At 51.0% G+C, this 19716-nt stretch overlaps 1 protein-coding gene across 19 annotated transcripts in view; it reads right to left on the reverse strand.

Annotated features, from left to right (window-relative positions):
- Window positions 1-19716, reverse strand: part of Inpp4a (inositol polyphosphate-4-phosphatase type I A) — a 135347-nt gene that overhangs the window by 15410 nt on the left and 100221 nt on the right. For 10 of the 19 annotated variants that reach the window (XR_007350201.1, XM_048810298.1, XM_015499701.2 and 7 more), the window contains 9 exons: window positions 17787-17970; window positions 16212-16430; window positions 14975-15230; window positions 11833-11865; window positions 8305-8477; window positions 7291-7414; window positions 6361-6487; window positions 5928-6068; window positions 3501-3598 (listed from right to left, as the gene is read on the reverse strand). Coding sequence is in view for 18 of the 19 variants with exons in the window: in XM_048810298.1 (XP_048666255.1) it covers window positions 3501-3598; window positions 5928-6068; window positions 6361-6487; window positions 7291-7414; window positions 8305-8477; window positions 11833-11865; window positions 14975-15230; window positions 16212-16430; window positions 17787-17970 (1355 nt within the window). In the remaining variant the exon portion in view is untranslated. The remainder of the gene's footprint in view (window positions 1-3500; window positions 3599-5927; window positions 6069-6360; window positions 6488-7290; window positions 7415-8304; window positions 8478-11832; window positions 11866-14974; window positions 15231-16211; window positions 16431-17786; window positions 17971-19716) is intronic. The other 9 variants (XM_048810306.1, XM_015499703.2, XM_015499702.2 and 6 more) reach the window with 3 other exon arrangements.

The raw sequence follows: 19716 nt of genomic DNA on the forward strand, positions 1-19716 counted from the left end.
GGATGGTCCAGGTAGTCTCCAGAACCTCTGCCAAGGACGGAGAACCTCTGAGCCAGGGTGTACAGACCACTGCGCAGCCTGGAAACCCTGGGGGAGTCTGGAATGTGCAGCCTTCCCCAGGGGACCTCCACCCACACCTGGAGGAACACATTTCTGAAAGACCTAGGAGCCTCTCCTTGCTCTAACAGCCTCCCCTCCCACCACGGCAGTCCCTTCCAAGGCCCCCTGAACCCAAAGACCTGTCAGATGGCCTCACCTAAGCAGCCTGAGACAGACAAAAATCAAGGAAACTGCAACCATTCCTGAAGGCCCTCTAGGATCTTCACCATTGGGATTACCAAAGACAAACAGCAGAGCTTCAGGTCAGCAGAGCCTCAGATCAACAGAGCCTGAGTAATCAACCAAGTCCATGGCCTCCAGGATCTAACCCCTCCATACCCACACAGCTCTCACCACACCCCAGGGGACCAGGATCCTTTGCTGATTGTTTCCTTTAGGGCATTGGGCAGAACCAGAGAAACAGGAAGAAGCCTCCTGCCTGTGAGAGCTCTGTCTAGGACAGAGGCCTTAGAAGCCCAGAAGATAAGGCTGGCCATAATCACCCCCCACGAGCAGCTGCAGCCTCCGCCTGGCCTCCCAGTGAACAGCTGCCCACCAGCAAACCACAAGGGCTTGGGGGACATTGGGCTGCAGGGGCTCCAGCATCAGCCTTCCCGATCATGATTCTCTCTGAAACAAAAGGGTACCTGGGCAATGCTCCCCAGCTTCCTGCCCTGCTCCTGTGCACCCCACCCTGGCTTTCTTCTTCAGTCCACTTTAACATCTCTGGGGCCTCAGCAACACCACACTGCCAACTCTCCAAAACACAGAGCTCCCCTTCCTAAGACCAAGCTATCTGCTCCCACCTGCTGCCCAGCCTTGGGTGGCCTTGGTCTCTCCTCCCCGCTGACTGTCTTGGTTTCCTGGCTGATGTGCTGAACCCCTAGTCCATGGCCTATCCCCAGTCCCTATGACAGACAGGGTAAGATGCTACCTGGCTTGACATGGCTCCTGGGAGACTCACCCTCCTTCCTCAGGTCCTCATCTCTAGGTGCACGCCAGAGCAGCACCCACCTCCCAGGGCTGCTGTGAGGATCAGATTAGATAATCCACATAGAGCAGGGGAAGAGGGCCAGACATGGCGAGGACCTGATGGATCTATCATTTTTTCAAACTGTGAGCACTGCTGAAAACCATGAGGGCGCCTCAGCAACTGGGTTGAGCCACTCTCTGCCTTAGTGACCGCCGCAGCTGAGTGCCTGGAGGGTCCCTGCACTTAGCTCCATCTGACCCTGGCTGCGGCGCGTTGGGATTACCATGGGGATCTGGGCCACACCGCCTTCTCAAGGTCCTGTGCTCCCTTTCCTGGTGTTCCTGCAGTTTGGGGAGACTCAGGCTACTCCACCTGAACTCAGGCATTTCCTCCATTCCACCCACACCTCTCTCTCCTTCCCTACTTCCCAGGGCACCTCTAACTGGGCTCTCCAGGACCTTGGTCTATGGCTGTCATCCTCTCACGTCTTCCAGCCATTCTCAAGTTCCTTCCTCAGGTGTCAAGCACAGTGCCAACATCCAGGAAGCTGCAGAGGTGTTTCCAACCCCCCCCCCGCCCTTGTCTTTCCAGGCACTGCCAATCTTTGGGACAGAGGGGTCCATTCCAAGGCATCACCATGTCACCATCCACATGATCCCCCAGACCACTCCTCACCATTCTGACTGTCCTGAGAGGTCACCAGGGACTCCTGTCCACCAGTCCAGAGCCTACCTGCACCCTCTTGCCCTCCCTATCTGGCCGTCCTGTGGAACCCCTTGTTCCCCATTGATATTGGAGCACGTGGCTTCCTCCAGGCCCATTCCCAGACCTGTCCTCATCGGGCCTCTCAGTGAGCTCAGCCAAAGGGCTTCACTGGGGTTCCAATCTGTACTTCCCATGGGCCATATGCCCAGGTCACACACCCAGCCAGGGCCTGAGCGTGGCTCGTCCCTGCCCTCCCACCTCTCCTCCCTGTGGGGACGTCATTCCTGCTGCTGCTGTCTCTGCAATCTTCACCCAGCGCCAGACTCTGTCTCTCCTTATGCACTATGTTCCTCTCTCGCTCTGAGGTGCTGGCTTCAAATACTCCCTGTGGAACAGATGCTCAGTCTGAAACCTCCCTAAATACTTCCTCCTCTGTGCACACCCATCACGGTACCAGGTAAGACTAAAGAGAGCAAAATGTGATCTCAGCTGATATCTCCCAGTCTCCCAGGCTACCAGCCACCTGTGTCCTCCAATCCAATCAGCACATGGTGAACCAGCTGTCCCCAACCCTGCTTCCCACCTGAGCACCACCCAGCAAATACACATGCCTCCAGCTGGTCCCAAGGTGGTCCCTGGCCACAGTCCCTCCTAACAGGGTGGCATCCTTCACTGCCCAGGCACATGGGAATCAGGGCCTGGCACCCTTTCTTCATCTGGACATAGGCACTAATATGGACTTTTCAGGGCTGCTGTGGACTCAGTAGAGAACTGTGTGCAGGGGAATGTTCACTGATTTACTACCATTTCCCAACTCCAAGACCCACTCAGCCTTCCAACAGAAAGCAACTGGAGCTGGCATCTTCCCAGCCCATGTGTTCTCCCCTCTCTGGGCCCCATTAGAGGAATCTGGCCCACCTCCAGGGCAGGACAGGTCTCCTTTAGTCCAGCGAGGGAGCCCATGGCTGGAGGAGTGCTGCATGAGCAGCAGTGCACTTCAGACAGGTGCAGGTCACACACACTCTCGGGTCTTGACATGCCTCACGCATAGCATGTGCTCAGTGAGTCAGCTGGACTGAATTCAGGAGACTCTCGCATGTAAAAGTTGTACTGTGCCCTGGGTTCCTGAGTTCTGAGTTGCCAGAGCCTTCTCTGTAGCCCTCTCTTCACTGGGAGCAGAGAGAGCTGTCCTCAGCAGAACTTACCTCCAGGGGACGCTACAACAGGAGCCATCTTGCTCTCAAGCACCCAGCAAGGAGTATCTTGCCAGCACCTTACTTTCTAAGTACCATGGAGGAAGGTGTGTGGGCAGCTCAAACAGATCCCCTGGGCTGAGGGGGATGAGTCCTGAGTCCCTCATGCTCTCCCAGCAGGTGCACAGTGTCTACCACCAAATGTAGTCATTAGTGTCAGTGCTTCTGACAGTGTGTGGGAAAGCCCCACGTCATACACACTGGAAGAGAGACACAGCGGCTGCAGTACCAGGAGACTGCATTACCAGTGGGTGGGATCCGAGCTTCCAGCCAGGTGAACAGGCTGCCATGTATGTGACAGGTAAGGAAGGAACAGCTTAGCATGCGCACGCTTGTGCTCTGTGCCCCCGCCTACACACCAGCGAGGTGAGCCTGGTGGTATCAGGAAGGTCAATAAGCAGAGAGAACTCAGACATCCAAAGTGGTGAAATGGCAAGAGGCAGGGCCCATACGAGTGAAGGAATACTCACAATCCTCAGGCAAAACTTCCTTGAACTGTTCAAAGTAGGAATTTAATCGCACCAAACTCTCCACGTTGATAACTTCCTGTAAAGAGGTATCACCAAACCTTGGGAGGTTAAGGGAACACCATTAGTTGGCTCATGTTACTTTTTTCAAAAACATGCAGAATTGCATGAATGTGAACACATTGATTCTTTCTAACATTCCTTGCTCACATCTAAATTCTGAGCCACTCTCCTCCTTCTGAGCATGAAGTCATCTCTATAATGCTGGTGACCAATTTAATACAGTTTGTGGGCAGGAACAGTTTTGTGACTAGGAGGTTATTAGAACCTGACCTGTGCCAAACCCAAGGACTCAAAGGCCTGCTTTGTGTGATGTGGGCACAGCTGTTCAGTGCAGAGTCCTTGTGCCTTCCTGCCCCAGAAGTTAGGAGAGGGGATGGCAGTGAGGTGTGGCTGTGGAGTGAGGACAGCCCTGTACTCTGATCTGAAGTCACTCTGGGTCTGCCGTGGGACACTGTTCTCTGGGCTACCCGAGGCCCTTGCTATCTCCTGGTCACAAAGGGTCGCCTGAGTCCACCGCATGCTGCAAGCACATTTGTGCCCAATGCCTTGGGGAAGAGGGAGGGAACGCCACTTGCGAGAAGGCAGTCATTAAGAACTGTGGGCTCTGAAGGCCGAGACCTGGCGTCCCCAGCTCACCCTGCCACTTCCCTGCTGTGTCTTCCCTGAGCATCAGCCCCTTTGAGGCTGTAGGACATCTCTCTGAGGGCAGGTCTCCCTCTCGTGGGTCACAGCCCACCTACCTCTCGAGCCTGTGATGGGCTCTGTTTTCCTCTCTCTACCTGCTCTCTCTGGGGTCACCCACCCCTGGGCCTGCTGACTCCCTTCTCTGTGAACTCTTTCCACAGCTCATAAGTAAGCACGGTGGGCCAGTGCACCAGGCACAAATGAAGGAGCCAAGCCAAGACCCTGCACCTCCACCTCCTCCCTGTCCCCCGTCTCTCCTCCTCCACTTTGCCCTCTGCTGCATCAGCTGGCCCTGCTTCAGCATTTCCAGAAATGGCTCAACAGCTGCTGGGTGCAGGGAACATTCCTGGACACCTGCAGCTGGGGTCCCTGTGAGAGGCCCACTCTCCCGGAGGTGGGCTCCTTTGCCTCTGTACTCTGGCCTCAGAGGGGTCTGCTTCCTGCCCTTGCCTCAGCCCAAGCCCAGCTCGCCATCTGCAGGGAACAGGATGGACACACTGCCTCTCTGACACACCAGTCTGAAAACCAGCATGTCACTGGTCTGCTTGCCTCACTGTCACGCAGCCTGGGGAGAGGCTGTGTCCTTCCACTACCCCCGTCGTCCTCCAGCCAGGCCCTTCTCAGAGCACCTGCATGCCACCTCTGCGGCCCTGATCCATGGTACTGCCCATGCCTGCCTCTATCCAGCAAGCTCATCACACATGTCCCTCACGTGTCCTTCCAGCCATGGCCAGCAAAATGACCCACTTGACATGTTAATCTGATTGTGTCCTCCCCGACTACAAGTCCCGCAGCATTTCCCACATGGCAGAGCACACTTGCTAAGTGGGGGTGACCCAGACGTAGGGTCCATAGATGCTGACCACTAGGTACCAAAGGGCCTTCATCCTGGAGACTGAATTCCTTTAATAGCAAGTACTTTAAGATGTCTTTTTAAGTTAAAACACTCATGTCACATGAATGCGAATGGTACACGAGCAAGATGTGCATTTACTAGTGGAAGGCCACACCACATGCCACACAGGCTCGCTCACTCCTTCCACTCCCCACATGTGCAATGCCAAGGGATTCTGGAGGAGAGTTCACAGGCATGACTCCTGGTTGGGCACAAAGGCCTTTCCCCTCGCCACTGCCAGTCCCTGCCACAGACTGTGCCAGACCCCATGCTGCTTTCTCCCGGCCTTTGCTCAGCCTTTGCTCAGCCTTCCTGGCCTGAGACAAGCTGGTCCCTCCTCTACCTCCTCGTGTAACACCCACTCATATTCAAAACCCACTTCAGGGGCCAGCACTGTAGCTCAGTGGTAGAGCACTTGCCTAGCACACGTAAGGCCTGGGTTTGATTCCCCAGCGCAACAAAAATGCCCACTTCAGTTAAATAAATAATGCCCACGTCAGGCACTGCCCACCTCCTCCTCTGCAAACCCTCTTAGACCATGTTGTGTGACCCGACTCAGGACCCATAACTGCCTGCATTTATCTTCATCATCATCTCCACACCTATCTCTGAGAACAGAGACCACGCATGGGTCATCTTAGGGGAGATGATGACAGTGCTGGGTCAGGGCTAGTGTGAAAGCATCCTGGCTGATGGAAGGGAGGATGAGCTGGGAGCCTGCAGAGGGGCAAGTCCACATTCCACATCATCTCATGATCATTCCAGGCACTCAGGAGTGTGGCACACACCTCTCAGCCAGCGTCTGCTGCTCGTTGATGCCCACATTGAAGAGGACAGGCTGCACCCGCAACAGCATGCCACTCTGGATCTCCCGGGGCAGGGCGTCAAACAGCGGACCTGGCAGAGGGATCCGCACGTTAAACCCATCGCTGGAAGAGAGCGGAGAGAGGAAGAGCAGGGGTGAGACCCAGGCACTGGAGGGCTGAGCAGGGACCCCAAGCATCCCCCTCGTGAGCCTGTGGGCAGCCCCTCTGGCTCAGTGATGTCCAAACCCCCAGCCAGACCTTTACAGGGGGAAAAATTAACATGGGATACCTTGACCAGTGCTTTTAAGACAGTGAAACAGAATAAATATAAAACAAAGGGAGCATGCATCCCACAAAATAAACATAACTGAAAAAAAGTGCTCTGGATTGAAGAATTCTGAATAAACATTTCTACCGATTTCCTGTGATGACGGGCAGCATGTCAGTTGATGCATTAGAAGTGGCCTGTGTGACTTTAAAGGTCACATTCCTCAAGTCCATGATCCCAAGGCTCATGTCCTCCAGCATTGCCAGCTCCTCACCTAAACATGGGGGGTGGGGAGGAGGCTGTCAGGCAGAAGGGCCTGCCTCTCTCCCCACAGACTGTGCAGAGGAGAGGTGATGAACTCAGGGGTACGGACATGGACAGGGACTCCCTAAGCCCCTTCCCCAATGACTCACTGCTCTGTGAGTCATCAGGGCAGCTGACCCCCATGCCCACACTGCAGGCACAGCTGGGAAACACACTCTTCTGTGGTCAAGCCCAGGATGGTGAAAGGGGAACAGAAGCACACAGAGCTCAGGAGGCAACTCCAGCTCAGAATGGAGAGGAACTGCAGGCAGGCTTTGCTACGGCCACAGCTTCCAGTGCACTGGGCTGGAGGCCTATTAATTGTCCTACAGTTTCAGAGACTAACAAATACCTTTAAAAAAGGGCCCATTTTCATGGCTCAGAAGACATCAAAGGAGAAGAGAGCCCCCCCAGAGCGATCTGGAAGTCAATCTTAACTCTGAACTCTCCTGCCCTTTGACCCCACTCTCCTCCTGGTGATTTAGAGGCTGCAGAACTGGGCTCTCAGTGCCTTCTGTGTCACGGGCATCAGTGCATAAAGGGCTAAGTAGAAACAATTCAGAAACAACCAAGTACTTGGAAGAAGGGCCTGGGGAGAGAACACCATCCATCCTCAACCAAAAGGATCTTCACCACCAATAGCCAGGGACAGGGCGAATGTGCGACTGTTCAGACATCCACCTGGTTCCTGTTACGTGTTCTGAAGGTGTCTGGTTCGCTGTAATATCTGGGAAGAAAGGCTGGAACCACCGCTGCCCCGGGGCCCATGCTCACCGTAGGTGCTCAGCAGGCTCTCGAACTGCGCCAGCAGCCCGATGGTGTAGAGCTGCCGCAGGAAGCCGTCGTCGTGCAGGCAGTTCCTCAGCTTGATGATGAAGCCGCAGATGAGTGCGGTGAGCTGAGGGGCACATGGGGATCGCGTGAGCCCTGGGCCAAGCTCCCGTGTTTCCACCGCAGCACCTCCTGTCCCTCGAGCCGTGGTGGGGATGCCCTGGCTCTGAGACCATAGTGGGCAGAGGCCATGGGTGGGCAGGGCATGTGACACTGGGGGCTTGCTGCACCTTTCACTCCAGAGGTGGGTAGGTTTTGGCCCAGTTTCTGACCTGACCTGCCTGGGTTATTCCTGGGCTGGAAACTTCTAGAAGCCCAGAATCAGTTTCCCATGAAAGGCTCTATCTTCTCAAAGATCCGCACCGACTCTAGAAACTGAGTCAGTCACAACCAAGAACAAAAGTGAAAGAAGGTGGCCCTCAGCTTCCTCAGCAGAAGGTGTCTATGGATGAAACAGGCCCTCAGCAAGGGCGGGGACCTGGAGACCCAGCCCACCCCTGCTGCTATTCTGATCTGTCAATTAGATTACTGGCATCTTTAACTTGTGACACTAACACTTCACTGAAAGATAACAGAAATCATCAGAAAAAGTCCTGCGACAAGCCAGAAGGTGCTGCTGTTTATGAGTGAGAAAACAGACTGCGCTGACAGCGAACAGTCTGCATTCCTTTGGAGGGAAAAAAGAAAAAGATGGCAAGGAGGCCTGTGCTGCCTGCCACCACCTCGGAGCAGAGCCCACTGTCACTGCCAGCCCTTCAGGAGCAACTTGCACTACGGATGGAGCAGGCGTGGTCCGTTCTGAAATCCAGTCTGTTAGACCAGCTTAGAGAACGGCAGGTGGAGAGACATGGCCATGTACGCTGGCACAGTGATGGGAGAAGAACGAGGGCCTCCCAGGCCTGTTTCTTCTGAGGTGGGAGTGCCCGTGACCTCCCGCAGGGCCCTCCCAGGGCTTACGGTTTGGCAGAAGACCACGTCGCGGCGGTACTGCAGGCTCAGGTAGGAGGCGATGGTGGGGGCGCTGTCCTGCATGAGCAGGAAGACCATGGCCTTCTTAGCCTTGTCGCTCATCATGGCCACGCAGTCTGTGAGGGTGGTCAGCAGTGGGTAAAGAGCCTCGCTCCATTCACCTGGGCACGAGCGAAGGAGTTTTGATTAGAAAAAAGATCTTACAAATTAGTGTCTGTAAATTAGTCGCCCAGCCCCAACCACTGATCTGTCCTCCCCTACCACCCTCAGCCCCTTCTGACCCTCCTGGCCATCTGAACTCTGACCCTCACTCCACTGTCTTTCCAGTAACCTCAACACCAGTTCTACTTGGGTGCTGCTTTTACACGCCTGGTCTAAAACTGTTGGGGACGCCCACCTCAGCACTCAGGACTGCCCTGCTGAGGAAAACAAGAATGCCTCTGGCCCTGAGGCGGCCAGAAAACGATGCTGTTCGCAGAGGCCAAATTCCACAGCACCTCGGTTCCTCACCTGGGCTGAGAAAGACACCCAGAGAGGGAATCTGTATCTCACATCTCTTGACCACTGTAGAGACAGTACCCCCGTCCTTCTGGAGCAAAGAACCAATTCTGTGACAGTCGGCCGTGTGTGTAACTGCTGAATTCTCGCCTTCTACACTCTTCCCACGTCCCCTGCTTTTGTACTCAATTTCTTCCCTGTTCCCCACCTCCCTGCCCAGTGCCAACTATTTCTAGATTAGTTTTCTTTTAGAAATATAAGGAAACTTTGACCCTGGACTGGAACAACTTTTTAAAAATAGAACCTCAAGGGAGAAATCAGGGCTCGGGGCATCTTTGGCTCTTTCTTCCTTCCTGTTTAGAAGGCGTTTGAAAGAGAAGACATGCCCTCATCAGTTATATTTTTAACAGATCACTGAGTCCAGAAATAGTCATGTGCTCATCCCCACTTGGTGAGCCCAGTGCACCAAACAGGCTCAAGGCCCTGGAAGCACCCAACCTTTAGGGCTGAGGCCCCAGGCTGTCACCATGATGCAGAGGGCCATTCTACCTTTGATAAACAGACTTTAGAAGGCAGAGGGAGTGGGATATGGCTGTGCTCTCCCAAACTGTCTGACTAGCACTCTGTTGAGAAACTTACAGATAACACCTGGAATGTGCACAGGAACTTGCCTACACTCCATGTTTGGTTAATGTGGATTAAACGCATATTAACTGCTCAAAGGTTGGGAACTAACTGGAGGCAGGCATGTTGTATGTTGACAAGGATTTATAACCGTAATGGAAACAAAGCAGACTTAAATTTAGAAATCAGCAGCAGAAAGATCTCAGCAAATAAGTCACGGTGACAAAGAACATTGGACTGAGAAGTGGAAAATGTGAGTCGCGGGCCAGGCTTGTGCCGAGCAGTGGTGGGTGGCAGCAAGGCCTCCACCCTCAGCCGCGGGAGCCTCTTCAGTAACACACCAGCAGTGCTAGAGAATGTCTAAGTCTTTCTCCCTCTAGGATTCTCAGACACCAAGTTTTTGTTTCTTTGAAGAACTCTGTTGAACACATGACAACCATACCCAGGACCTAGCAAAAATGACCAATAGAAATCAGGTTTTATTAGCCAAAAAGTTTGAGGAAAGCTAGGTAGTCACAAAAATTATTTTTCACTAAGAAATAAATGTGCTCAGAGCAAATGTTGCCAATTTTGTTTTTCCCATTATCATACATATATAAGTAATATGCAAATATGATTATTTTAACCTGAAAATATTCAGAAAATACAAGTGGTCTTAATTGACTTCAGATATAAGGGGCTCTTTCAAGTCCACACTCTGCTTTTGCACTTTTTGCTCATTGGGAGGTTCAGCAGGCGTGTTTCTACCCAGATCAAATACAGCTCTCCAGGGACTCCGGCAGGGGACCATGTTGTCCATTTAACATCCACTGTGAGAAGGCACTTGTGCCTCTGGAAACAACATGGCTGGCATGACCCAAGAGTCCTCCAGCCAGGCGCTGTCTGTGTGCTGACTTCCTTTCAGGTCGATCAACTTCAGGAAGCCTGGTGTGGAGAGGAGTCTCTGAGTCTCTGGCAGGTTTACATGCCACCCGCTTTCCTGGTCCTCACTGTTCAGGGTGGCCCCGGGACTTTATCCTTGAGGCTCAGGGGAGTGGGCTCAGTGTAAAGACACCAGCCTTCTGCCTGCTGTGAAGGCAGGCTGAGGACAGAAACCCAGAGACAGAAATAAAGGAGGAGGATGAGGCCTGGGCCCAGGAGAAGCAATGGAAAGAAGGATCAGGGTGGACTGTCTGTCATCTACTAAGGCTCAGTGGCTGTGGTGGATGGCATGGGGTCTAACACCTGCTCAAGAATACACTGACTTTTGGGAAAGAGAAGCTGTGAAGGGGCTGAAAATAAATGCATTGTGACCAATCAATTAGTCCACTGAAGAACAACTTCATATGGGGTTCTGGGTTGCTAATAAGGAGTCACTTATTCACGCTGAGCTTATTCAGGGTGCTGTGTGAACAGACAGGATCCACCAATGAGTGACAGGAAAGGCTCAGTAAAGCTCATCATCATCAGTGTACCGTACTCTAGGGATAAAGTAAGTGTTCTTTCATCTGACATTCACATCCAGTGAAGAATATTCAATTATCAGACTGTAGCTTATTTATGAAGTATAAGAAACAAACAAATAATATTATTTGGGGGCTCATGCACACTCTGGGAAAACCATAAGCCATATCCAGGAATCTCAATATGAACTAGATCAGGGGTCGGCACACCTTTCCTATAAGGGTTGGACAATAAATATTTTAGGCTCTAAAGGACACAGGGTCTCTGTGGCAAGTAACTCAGCTCTGGCATTGCCACGCAAAGACAGCCAATGATAATGCATGGGCATCAACAGTGGGCATGAGTCTTTTCCAGTAAAGCATTATATTTATAAGAGCAGGTTGTAGACAGGATTTAGCTCAGAGCTCTAAACTCCTGGACTAGTCTGCCGACTCCTGGACTAGAGCCATAGCACTGCATTTTACATGCAAATGCAGCAAAGATTCCATTTCTAGGGCTAATCCCAACAGAGGCCCATAGCTAGGTCTTATAAAATTGGTTTAAAGCTATATCCAGGATGCAGAGTGGTTACGAATGTTGCAACTTTCAGGTGAATACATATTAACTGACTGCTTCTTCAGAGTCAAGCTCACAAGTCAGGTGAGCACACAGGAAGTATGAGTAATAGGTGTGTAACAAGCCAGGTCACCCACTTCAGAAGCCCATCAACACTCATAGCATTAATCATCTGCAAAGGTTTTAAGATGTAAAAGTTAAAAAAATGCATGTAGTAGCCTTCCTGAGGCCATAATTCCCTTAGCCCAACCAGTCCCTCACCAATCTTCACAACCAAGAACTACTGAAACATTTTCCCAACTATAGGAGCATAAAGTAGTCTCTGATCACTTAGTCACAAATGCTACCTGAATGTTAAAAAGACATCGGCAGGAGCCTCGAGTGGAAAGCACGTACCTGGGCTGGACTCTTCAGGAGGGGGGCTGCAATCTGCACAGAAATGGAGGGCGACAGGGATGATTAAGGAACGGCACACAGTTCAAACACAAGCAGCTCAATCTTAGAGCAGCTGCATCAGCAGCTTGCAGTAAGGCAGCTAAGGCATAGGAGAAGAGGTCTGGGGCCCGTGCCTCTTCTCTGGAGCCTCGGGCAGGTCACCGCTGCTCCGAGCCCTCTCCAGTGGTGAGCACATGGTTCACCAGCACCAACACTCAGGTGGCTAATACATCAACACCAAATGCTCTTCAGGATAGGTGGACCAACAAGTATACTGTGAAACACATGCCACAGAACAATGAACCCACATCAAAGACACGGTAGTGATGGAGCCCCACGTTAGCTCACAACATCAAATGAGAGAGACTGACCAGCAAATGGAGCTTTCCTGAGTTGGAGCCCACTGCCCTGACTTACTGGGCAAGCCTGTGTTCAAGATCAACTTCTGCGATCCGAAACATTAAGACCCAGGAACGAAGCCAATGTACCAAAAAGAGTCCTAGGCCAGGCTTTCAGATTTCAACTACAGGGAAAAGCTGGGCCATCTGAGCAAGTATCTGATTAGGAGATTCTCCAGGTTTCCAAAGAATACCAATTTTCATTCCATTTCACCCACTGAGTCACACTGGGATGCCCTCATTTCAATTCACATTTCCCATAAAGCCCCTAACATTCCTGGTTAACTGTGCCATCTGAGGGGAAAAAAGTTTGAAAAGGTATCACAGGAGTAAAACTTCATTTAATTTTGTGCCGGAACATGTCAATCAAAGGATGTTCTCAGGATATTAAAATGAGGCAGCTTCAGATTCCCCAAACCAGCCAAAACCAGCTTCTGGGACACTTCTACAACCTGCTGCCAAGTATCCTTCCCCTCCAATCAACTTTGGACATAGCTTCTTAAACTGGCAAAGGGGACAGAAGATATATATATACATATATGTGTGTGTGTGTGTGTGTGTGTGTGTGTGTGTGTGTATATATATATATTTGTTAAAAAAGGACAATGAAGGACCCAGGTCAGGCAGAAAACTGGAATGAACAGTGACAAAGCCTTTCCAAGGGGCAGAGTTGTTCTCCTAGAGTCAATCTGTTGGCATGAACACGACCTGCTCAATGGGCCAAAATGACCACCCCTGTGATTGGAAATGGTGTGAAAAGTCATGACAGCCATGCTCTGGCACTGGGGACACATGGATCTATTCACCAAATACATGGCTCATGGTCTCGTTCTTCCTGGGCTTCCTGACCACACTGGGGTCTGAACAGCTTCCTGGCTACACTGAAGGTTTCTAAGTTCAGGCCCACCCATAGTCACTTTGGGGGCACATGGCTTCCTACACTCTGAGTGCTGATCAGCAGAGTAAGGCTCTCTCAGGTGCATGCTTCACAACAGAGCTGATGCTGATGGCACAATGACAATCAAGACCTGAACAGTGCACAGATGTTCACTTAAATCACTTTAGAACTGAATTTAAATGTGTTTAAACTATATCAGATGTGCCTAGAAAAAAGTGACATTTATATTATGGATATACAGTATCTTTTTAAAAAATATTGTTTTAGTACACACAAACACAATATCTTTTTTTTGTTTATTTTTTTAATGTGGTGCAGAGGGTGGAACCCAATGTGTCTCACGTGTATGAGGCAAGTGCTCTGCCACTGAGCCACAACCCCAGCCCTACAGCATCTTATTAAACAAATTAGCTCCTGATTTTTTAAAAAATCCAACAAATTACTCTTTTTATATCTGCAGAAAATTTTAAAATTACAAACAAGATTTTTTTTGTGTGTGTGTATGTGTGGGTGTTGCTGGGGATTGAACCCAGGATCTCACGCATGCTAAGGAAGCACTCTACCACTGAGCTACATCCCCAGCTGCTATAAACAAGATAATATTAAAGAGAAGTAATAAACTTTCATAAAATTTTAAAGAGAAACACAATTCACATTTTCAAAAAAACCAACAATAAAACAAGACCACAATAGAGACAAATGAACGCTATGACTCAATCACAGGTGTAGGAGGTTGAGGCCACAGTCCCTCATACATGGAAAAGTGAGTGACACAGATACTGTTTAACCAGAGGCCCAACAGGACAGTGCTCTGGAAACAGACTGCAGGTGGATTAAAGAGGCAAGAGCATTGTATATAGAAGAATCTATCAAGAGATGATTCTGCCTTGAATGGAAGGTGTCCAGTTGAGATTAAAGCTCTCATCCCAGGAAGCATAACCCTGGCATGTCTTGGCCTGATTCACGCAGCCTAATGCTCCCGCCGCCCTCCAAGAGCAAGCTGGGTCTATAGCCAGTTCCTAGCTGCCTGGCCTCAAATCCTTTCCAGCTCTTACAAGAAAGGGTGGAAGACACCTGGGAGGCAGGGACAAGGACCCACTCATTTAGAAAGCATGTGGTCCTCAGCTTTAATGACCTCCTTGGGGCAGAGGGTCTGGACATGCTCCGTGTGTCTGCTTTGAGGTGTGCTGCTCCATAGTACTGTCCCACATCTACTGAAGGTCCCCCTTGGAGGGTTGTGCTGAACAGGCAAACCTAACTCAGCCCCTCAGAGGCCCACAAATGGGGAACTGCCATCTGACTGAGCTACAGGTCCCCAGGAAACGGGCCTCTGCTGGTAAGAGTGCCTACCCAAGAACAGCAGCCTTTGGGCAAATCTTCGGGGCCTGCAGGCCTAGCTCACCCAGCAGTGACCCTGTAATATTCACCTTTCCCTCTGCTCTACTAGCTCCTAAAATGCAATAAACATCATATCAGGAAGGCATTCGCACCTCAGCTTCCTTCAACTTCTCAGGCTGGTTGACAAGCCTGAAAAGCCAGGGAGCCCTAAGCTTACCGTCTGGCAGTGTGACCCAGAAGGCCTGAGAGTCTGCCTTTGACAGATACGCAGACTCACAAGTGGGCTTCTGCTGCATGGAAGGGCCAAAGGGGCCTCTACCCTTCTGCCTGCTGCTTCGTGCACTGGGATGGCCCCTCTGCCTGACAGCCCTCCCTGCAGTCTGCCTGGGGCGGAAATAGAGTCAGAGACACAGACGACAGAACGATGTGGCATGAGGAGGTGGTGTGGGAAGCGTGGATGCATACGCACGTGTGCTCGGGTGAGGATGGCATGCAGCGGTGGGCATGGAGCAGGGGCATGGCGAGCAGGGGGCGTCACAGTGGGGGTCCTCCGGTCTGATCCAGTAGGCATGGCTGTCCCTGTTACCTTTCTTGCTGGTGCAGCTGCCTGCGCAGGGGAGGACGTCCTCACAGCCCGTGCCATGCAGACGCTCCTTCTGCAGCAGCTTGTCCACCCGCTGGATGATGCACTCCAGGCTCTTGTCCACGTTCAGCCACACTTTCTCCTTAAGAACCAAGAGGGCCGGTTAGGGTCAGCTCTCCCACTCACCCCCGTGCCCAGGCCACCATGTGCATTAGAACATCAACAGCTGAGAAATGGTAAGGTGACTGCTCATTCCCCATGCCTTATCTGCCTTCCAGAGACAGCAATGTCCTAGGAGCACTGTGTTGGAAGTTTGAGAGATGATGCTGGTAAATCTATGTAGCACTGCTTTCCAGTGTCACCAGAGGGTCACAGGGTCACAAAAGAGCCAATCTCTTCCCTCCTCCCTCTACAGCAGGCTCCTACAACCACCAGGCACAGAGGACTAAGGTCTACTTCTGATGGAAGGGGATGGAGACAGCTGGTCCTGGGGATGGGGAGCTGGGGAGGAGACAGAGGGCTGGGGTGGTTTGCAGAAGACACACAGAGCACAGGATGCCGGTGCAGAGGACCACAGTGCTGCTTAGTAATAATTCAGTGCTTCACAAAGCAATGCTTCAAATGACGATGATGCTGAACAATGTATCCCTCCCTCAGGAGACACAGACCCTGCTCTCAGGGCCAACTCTTGAGGAACAGCAATGTGACACAACATGTGGGCAGCAGCTCCAGCACCTGAGTTCCCACGTCTCCAAAAATACAGAAGAGGAATGGGTGGGCAGAGATTGATGAAGCTTGGTTGGTCTCAGGCAGCCAGCACCAGAGGCTGCAGTGGGCAGGGAGGGCAGGAAGACCAGAGAAGGCAGGGGCTCAGGGAGAAAACCTATCTCCTCACCAACCTGGGCGGAGACTGGTCCAGCACCCAATAGAGTCCTGCTGCCCATATGCACACAATGGTTTCAAAATAGTCTTTCTCTCTACATCAGGTGGCCCAAGAGCCATGTGAAAGACACCCTAGAGTTGACCCTCTAGGCACAGTAGAGGAGAAGAGACTGGCAACAGGTTCCATAGGTTGCAATCCAAGTTCAGAGGCAGGAAAACAGGCTGTAAACAGCAGACTCACCCATTCCTCCTCGTGCCAGTCCACCTGCAGGGAAGATCTGCTGTTCCTCCCTGTCCACCTGGCCATGAGGGTGTCCTGGTCGTTCCGAAGCATCACCTGCTCCTCCTCTGTCGAGGTGGGGGAAGCCTTGGAGGCGATGTAGTCAGGCCGTGCAGCGTTCAGGCCATGGATCGCATTGGCCAGCAGCTTGCAGTCGCAGACTGTGACCAGCTGCCGGGTCTGCAGGTACACAAGAGCAGAGCTGTGAGGCCTGCCTTCTCATGGAGGAGAGGATGGGCTAAGGCCTAGCCTCTGCTCTCTCCACAGTGCCAAGCAACTAGAGAGCTGCCTCCCCCAGAACGTCTGAGTGCAAAGGTCCCAAACGACTCAGCAGAGCCAAATCTCAGCAAGAACTTCCCATCAAGGACGGAGAACACAAGGAAGACGAGAGGAGACTGACATGTCTTTTCAGACATGCTTTGACCTGTCTCTGAACCTGCCTGTGAGGGGAAGGGCCTTCCAAGAGCCCAGTATCCCAGCTGACTTCCTGGGTTGCCCCTCTAAGGAGCAAGTCCTCAGAGCTCAGGCATTACTTTGATTCAACCATTTGAGACTTTTTGCTTTGCCTCTCAGCATATAAACCCAAGGTCCTGCGCTTGGGCAGCTGGACTATGGCACAGAATTTCTGGTTTTGGAAAATTTTGTACACAATGGGGATTCTGTGGTTCATAGAAATTTTAGAGCCAGGACCACATTTTTCTTTTCCAATGGATCTAATCATCGTTTTTGCTGTGTGGACACATGTGAAGAATATAACACATCATCATCAGACAGCAGCTTGCTTGCAGCAAAGCAAGTGTGGGTGAGAATGTGTAATCAGAATGTACACGTATGTGCGCGCACACATGTATTGAGAGGCTGATGAAATCAAAAAGCATCATCCATCAAGGGCTGGGGCTCAGTGGTAGAGTGCTCACCTAGCATGTGCGAGGCCCTGGGTTGGATTCTCAGCACTAGGTATAAATAAATAAAATAAAGCTCCATGGACAACTAAAAAAAATATTTTAAAAAAAGCAACATCCATCAAAAGGGTCTGATATCTCCACTCCTTTGCATGGACCAACATTTACATATTTTGTAATCAGGATCAAGTTATGGTTAATTAGAATGGGCTTACTGGCTACATATAAGCCAAGAGAATCATGTTGTTCTTTTCTTATGTCTGTATATTGGCTTGGTTTCTTTTTAGAAATTTAAGTACAATAGAAACGTGTCTAAAAAAATGCTGATAAGGCAGTCACTAAGAAAGCTGTGGACAGCATCAGCCCCAATAAAATGATTCCATGGACTTGCTGGGAGACACAGCAGCACAAAGCAGCACCCGAGAGTTGTAGGCCCTGGGCTGGCTCTGCCTTTGGCCAGTCCAGCTCTGCGGCCATGAGGAAATCACCAAACCTCCTTAGCATAAGACAGGTCATCCAAAAGTCACTGTCTTTGTGGCACATCTGGGCTATCCTGGGGAGTTCACTGGCTTCCAGAAACCCAAAGACACCCCCCTCTGTAAACACACACATACAACAAGGCAGCCCCTCCTACCTTGTCTGCCAAGATGGCAAGTGTCCTCTCAAGGCCAGTGGCAGACCTGTCCTTGGCCGCCCTTGAGAGCCGCTCTGCATAGTAACTAACTTGGGTTTTCAGGGTGTTGATCTGGGCAATGATCTCCTTGGCTCTGACGACATCCTGTGGTATGTAGATTATGGACTGGCAGCTAGAAGATGTACTAGAAAGGACAAGAACAGATCCTAAGGGGTTCTCTTGAGTCTGAAGAAAATGGCAACAGCATCCTAACCCTGGCCCATAGGTCGCCCTAAAATAAGGAAGTCTGTTACTCAGGGGTATCTTCTTGTGCTATATTAGCTGCAGATGGGCAAAAGGAGATTTTGGCAGGTCCTTTACATCTATGTGTTCAAAGCCTAACATATTAAAATAGGATGGTCTTTTACCTGCATTTGTACCTGTTTGTGTTTCTGCCATGTTATATGTATATGTGTGTACAAACATTGAAACGTCACACACAGTAATCACCCAAACGATCAGAATCTTTACCTAAGGACTTCGTCCATCAACTTATAAGCAGTTCTTAAGTAGAGACCTGGGGTCCCCTTATGCCAGAATGGGTCAAATTATCACACTGAAGGGAAAGACCACAATTGGCGGTGGACTTTGCCAAAGAAAATAAGACAATAACAACAACAAAAGCCCCAAACCTGCTTTTTCATTTGGCCAATCAGGATGTCTAACTTTTTTTAAGCAGAACCACAGTTCTCCTCCCTCACGTCTGACCCTGGTGAATCCCGAGAAAATTGGGCTTCCTTTCCCTCTTCCCTGCTCCAGAATGTCCTTATTTTGAAAAATAACAGTCCATCAGAGAAAGAGAAAGTGGAGAATGTGCCAAGCCAGAGGCCAGGCCCAGCACCTCAGTGGCTTTGAAAACCTGGTTCTTCCTCCTTCCCACCTCCTCACCCACTATGCAGCATGTCAGTCTGGGGATCTGATGTCAAAGGGCAGCCCCGTTGCTGCTCAGCAGAACCAGAAGCCTCTGAGGGACCAACTCCACACTCCCTAGAGCCCGGGGCTGGGTCAGTATGTTTGTAACACCTAGGTGGCAAGGATGATTCCATGTCTCTTAGCTCAGATCCCAAACAATCCAATGTGATAAGTTTTTCAGACCACCTGGGAAGGCCAAGGAAAATGAGGAGTAATACAAGTAGCCAATATGGAAGTCTCCTAAAATCTGAAGTTGTGAACTCTGGATGCAATGGTGTCCCTTCCCTTCTGGAAAGAGGGACCTGACTGACTGACCCTTCAAGTTCTGAGGGACCAGTTCTCTCTTTTGAGTTCTGGGAACAAGGGAAATAGGAGAGGACAGAGGGTACCACACCCTCCCTCACATCCTGGAGATGAGGGATACTGGCGCCTTTTCCAGGGAAAACCAAAAGTGATCATCAAGAAACTACGGCTGCCCCTTCTCTTGCTGGACTATGGGGGTGAACATGCAAGCACTACAAACCAGAGCACCCCAGAAAGAACACCACCACAAGCCCACACACCACAACGAAGAACAATGGATGTGCCAGAAGCCCATGCAGCAGACGGCGACCCAGCCTGTGTGGCACAAGCCATTCCACAGCGCCGCATGCAGAGACCACCTTCCAATCTGCAATCACTCTTCCAAATGAATAGCTGCCATTTAAGACAATTTGGTCTTGAAAATACATATCTCAAAATAGAACTTTTAAAAAATTGATGCTTCCCAGGCCCTCAATATTTAGAGTCCACATGTAGTAAGAACTTTACATAGATATACCTTTGTGTGTGTAAGTGGGTGGCTGGGTGCACACACCATCCCAAGGCTGGGAGGAAAACCTTCACTTGTACTCACCTGGGCTCCTAAATAGCAGCCCTGGGACTGATGCACAGGATATACATGGTGAGTGTGAGAAGGGGAACAATTCACAGAGCTGCT

Source organism: Marmota marmota, unplaced genomic scaffold (assembly GCF_001458135.2).
Source record: "Marmota marmota marmota unplaced genomic scaffold, marMar, whole genome shotgun sequence".
Classification (NCBI taxonomy): Eukaryota; Metazoa; Chordata; class Mammalia; order Rodentia; family Sciuridae; genus Marmota; species Marmota marmota.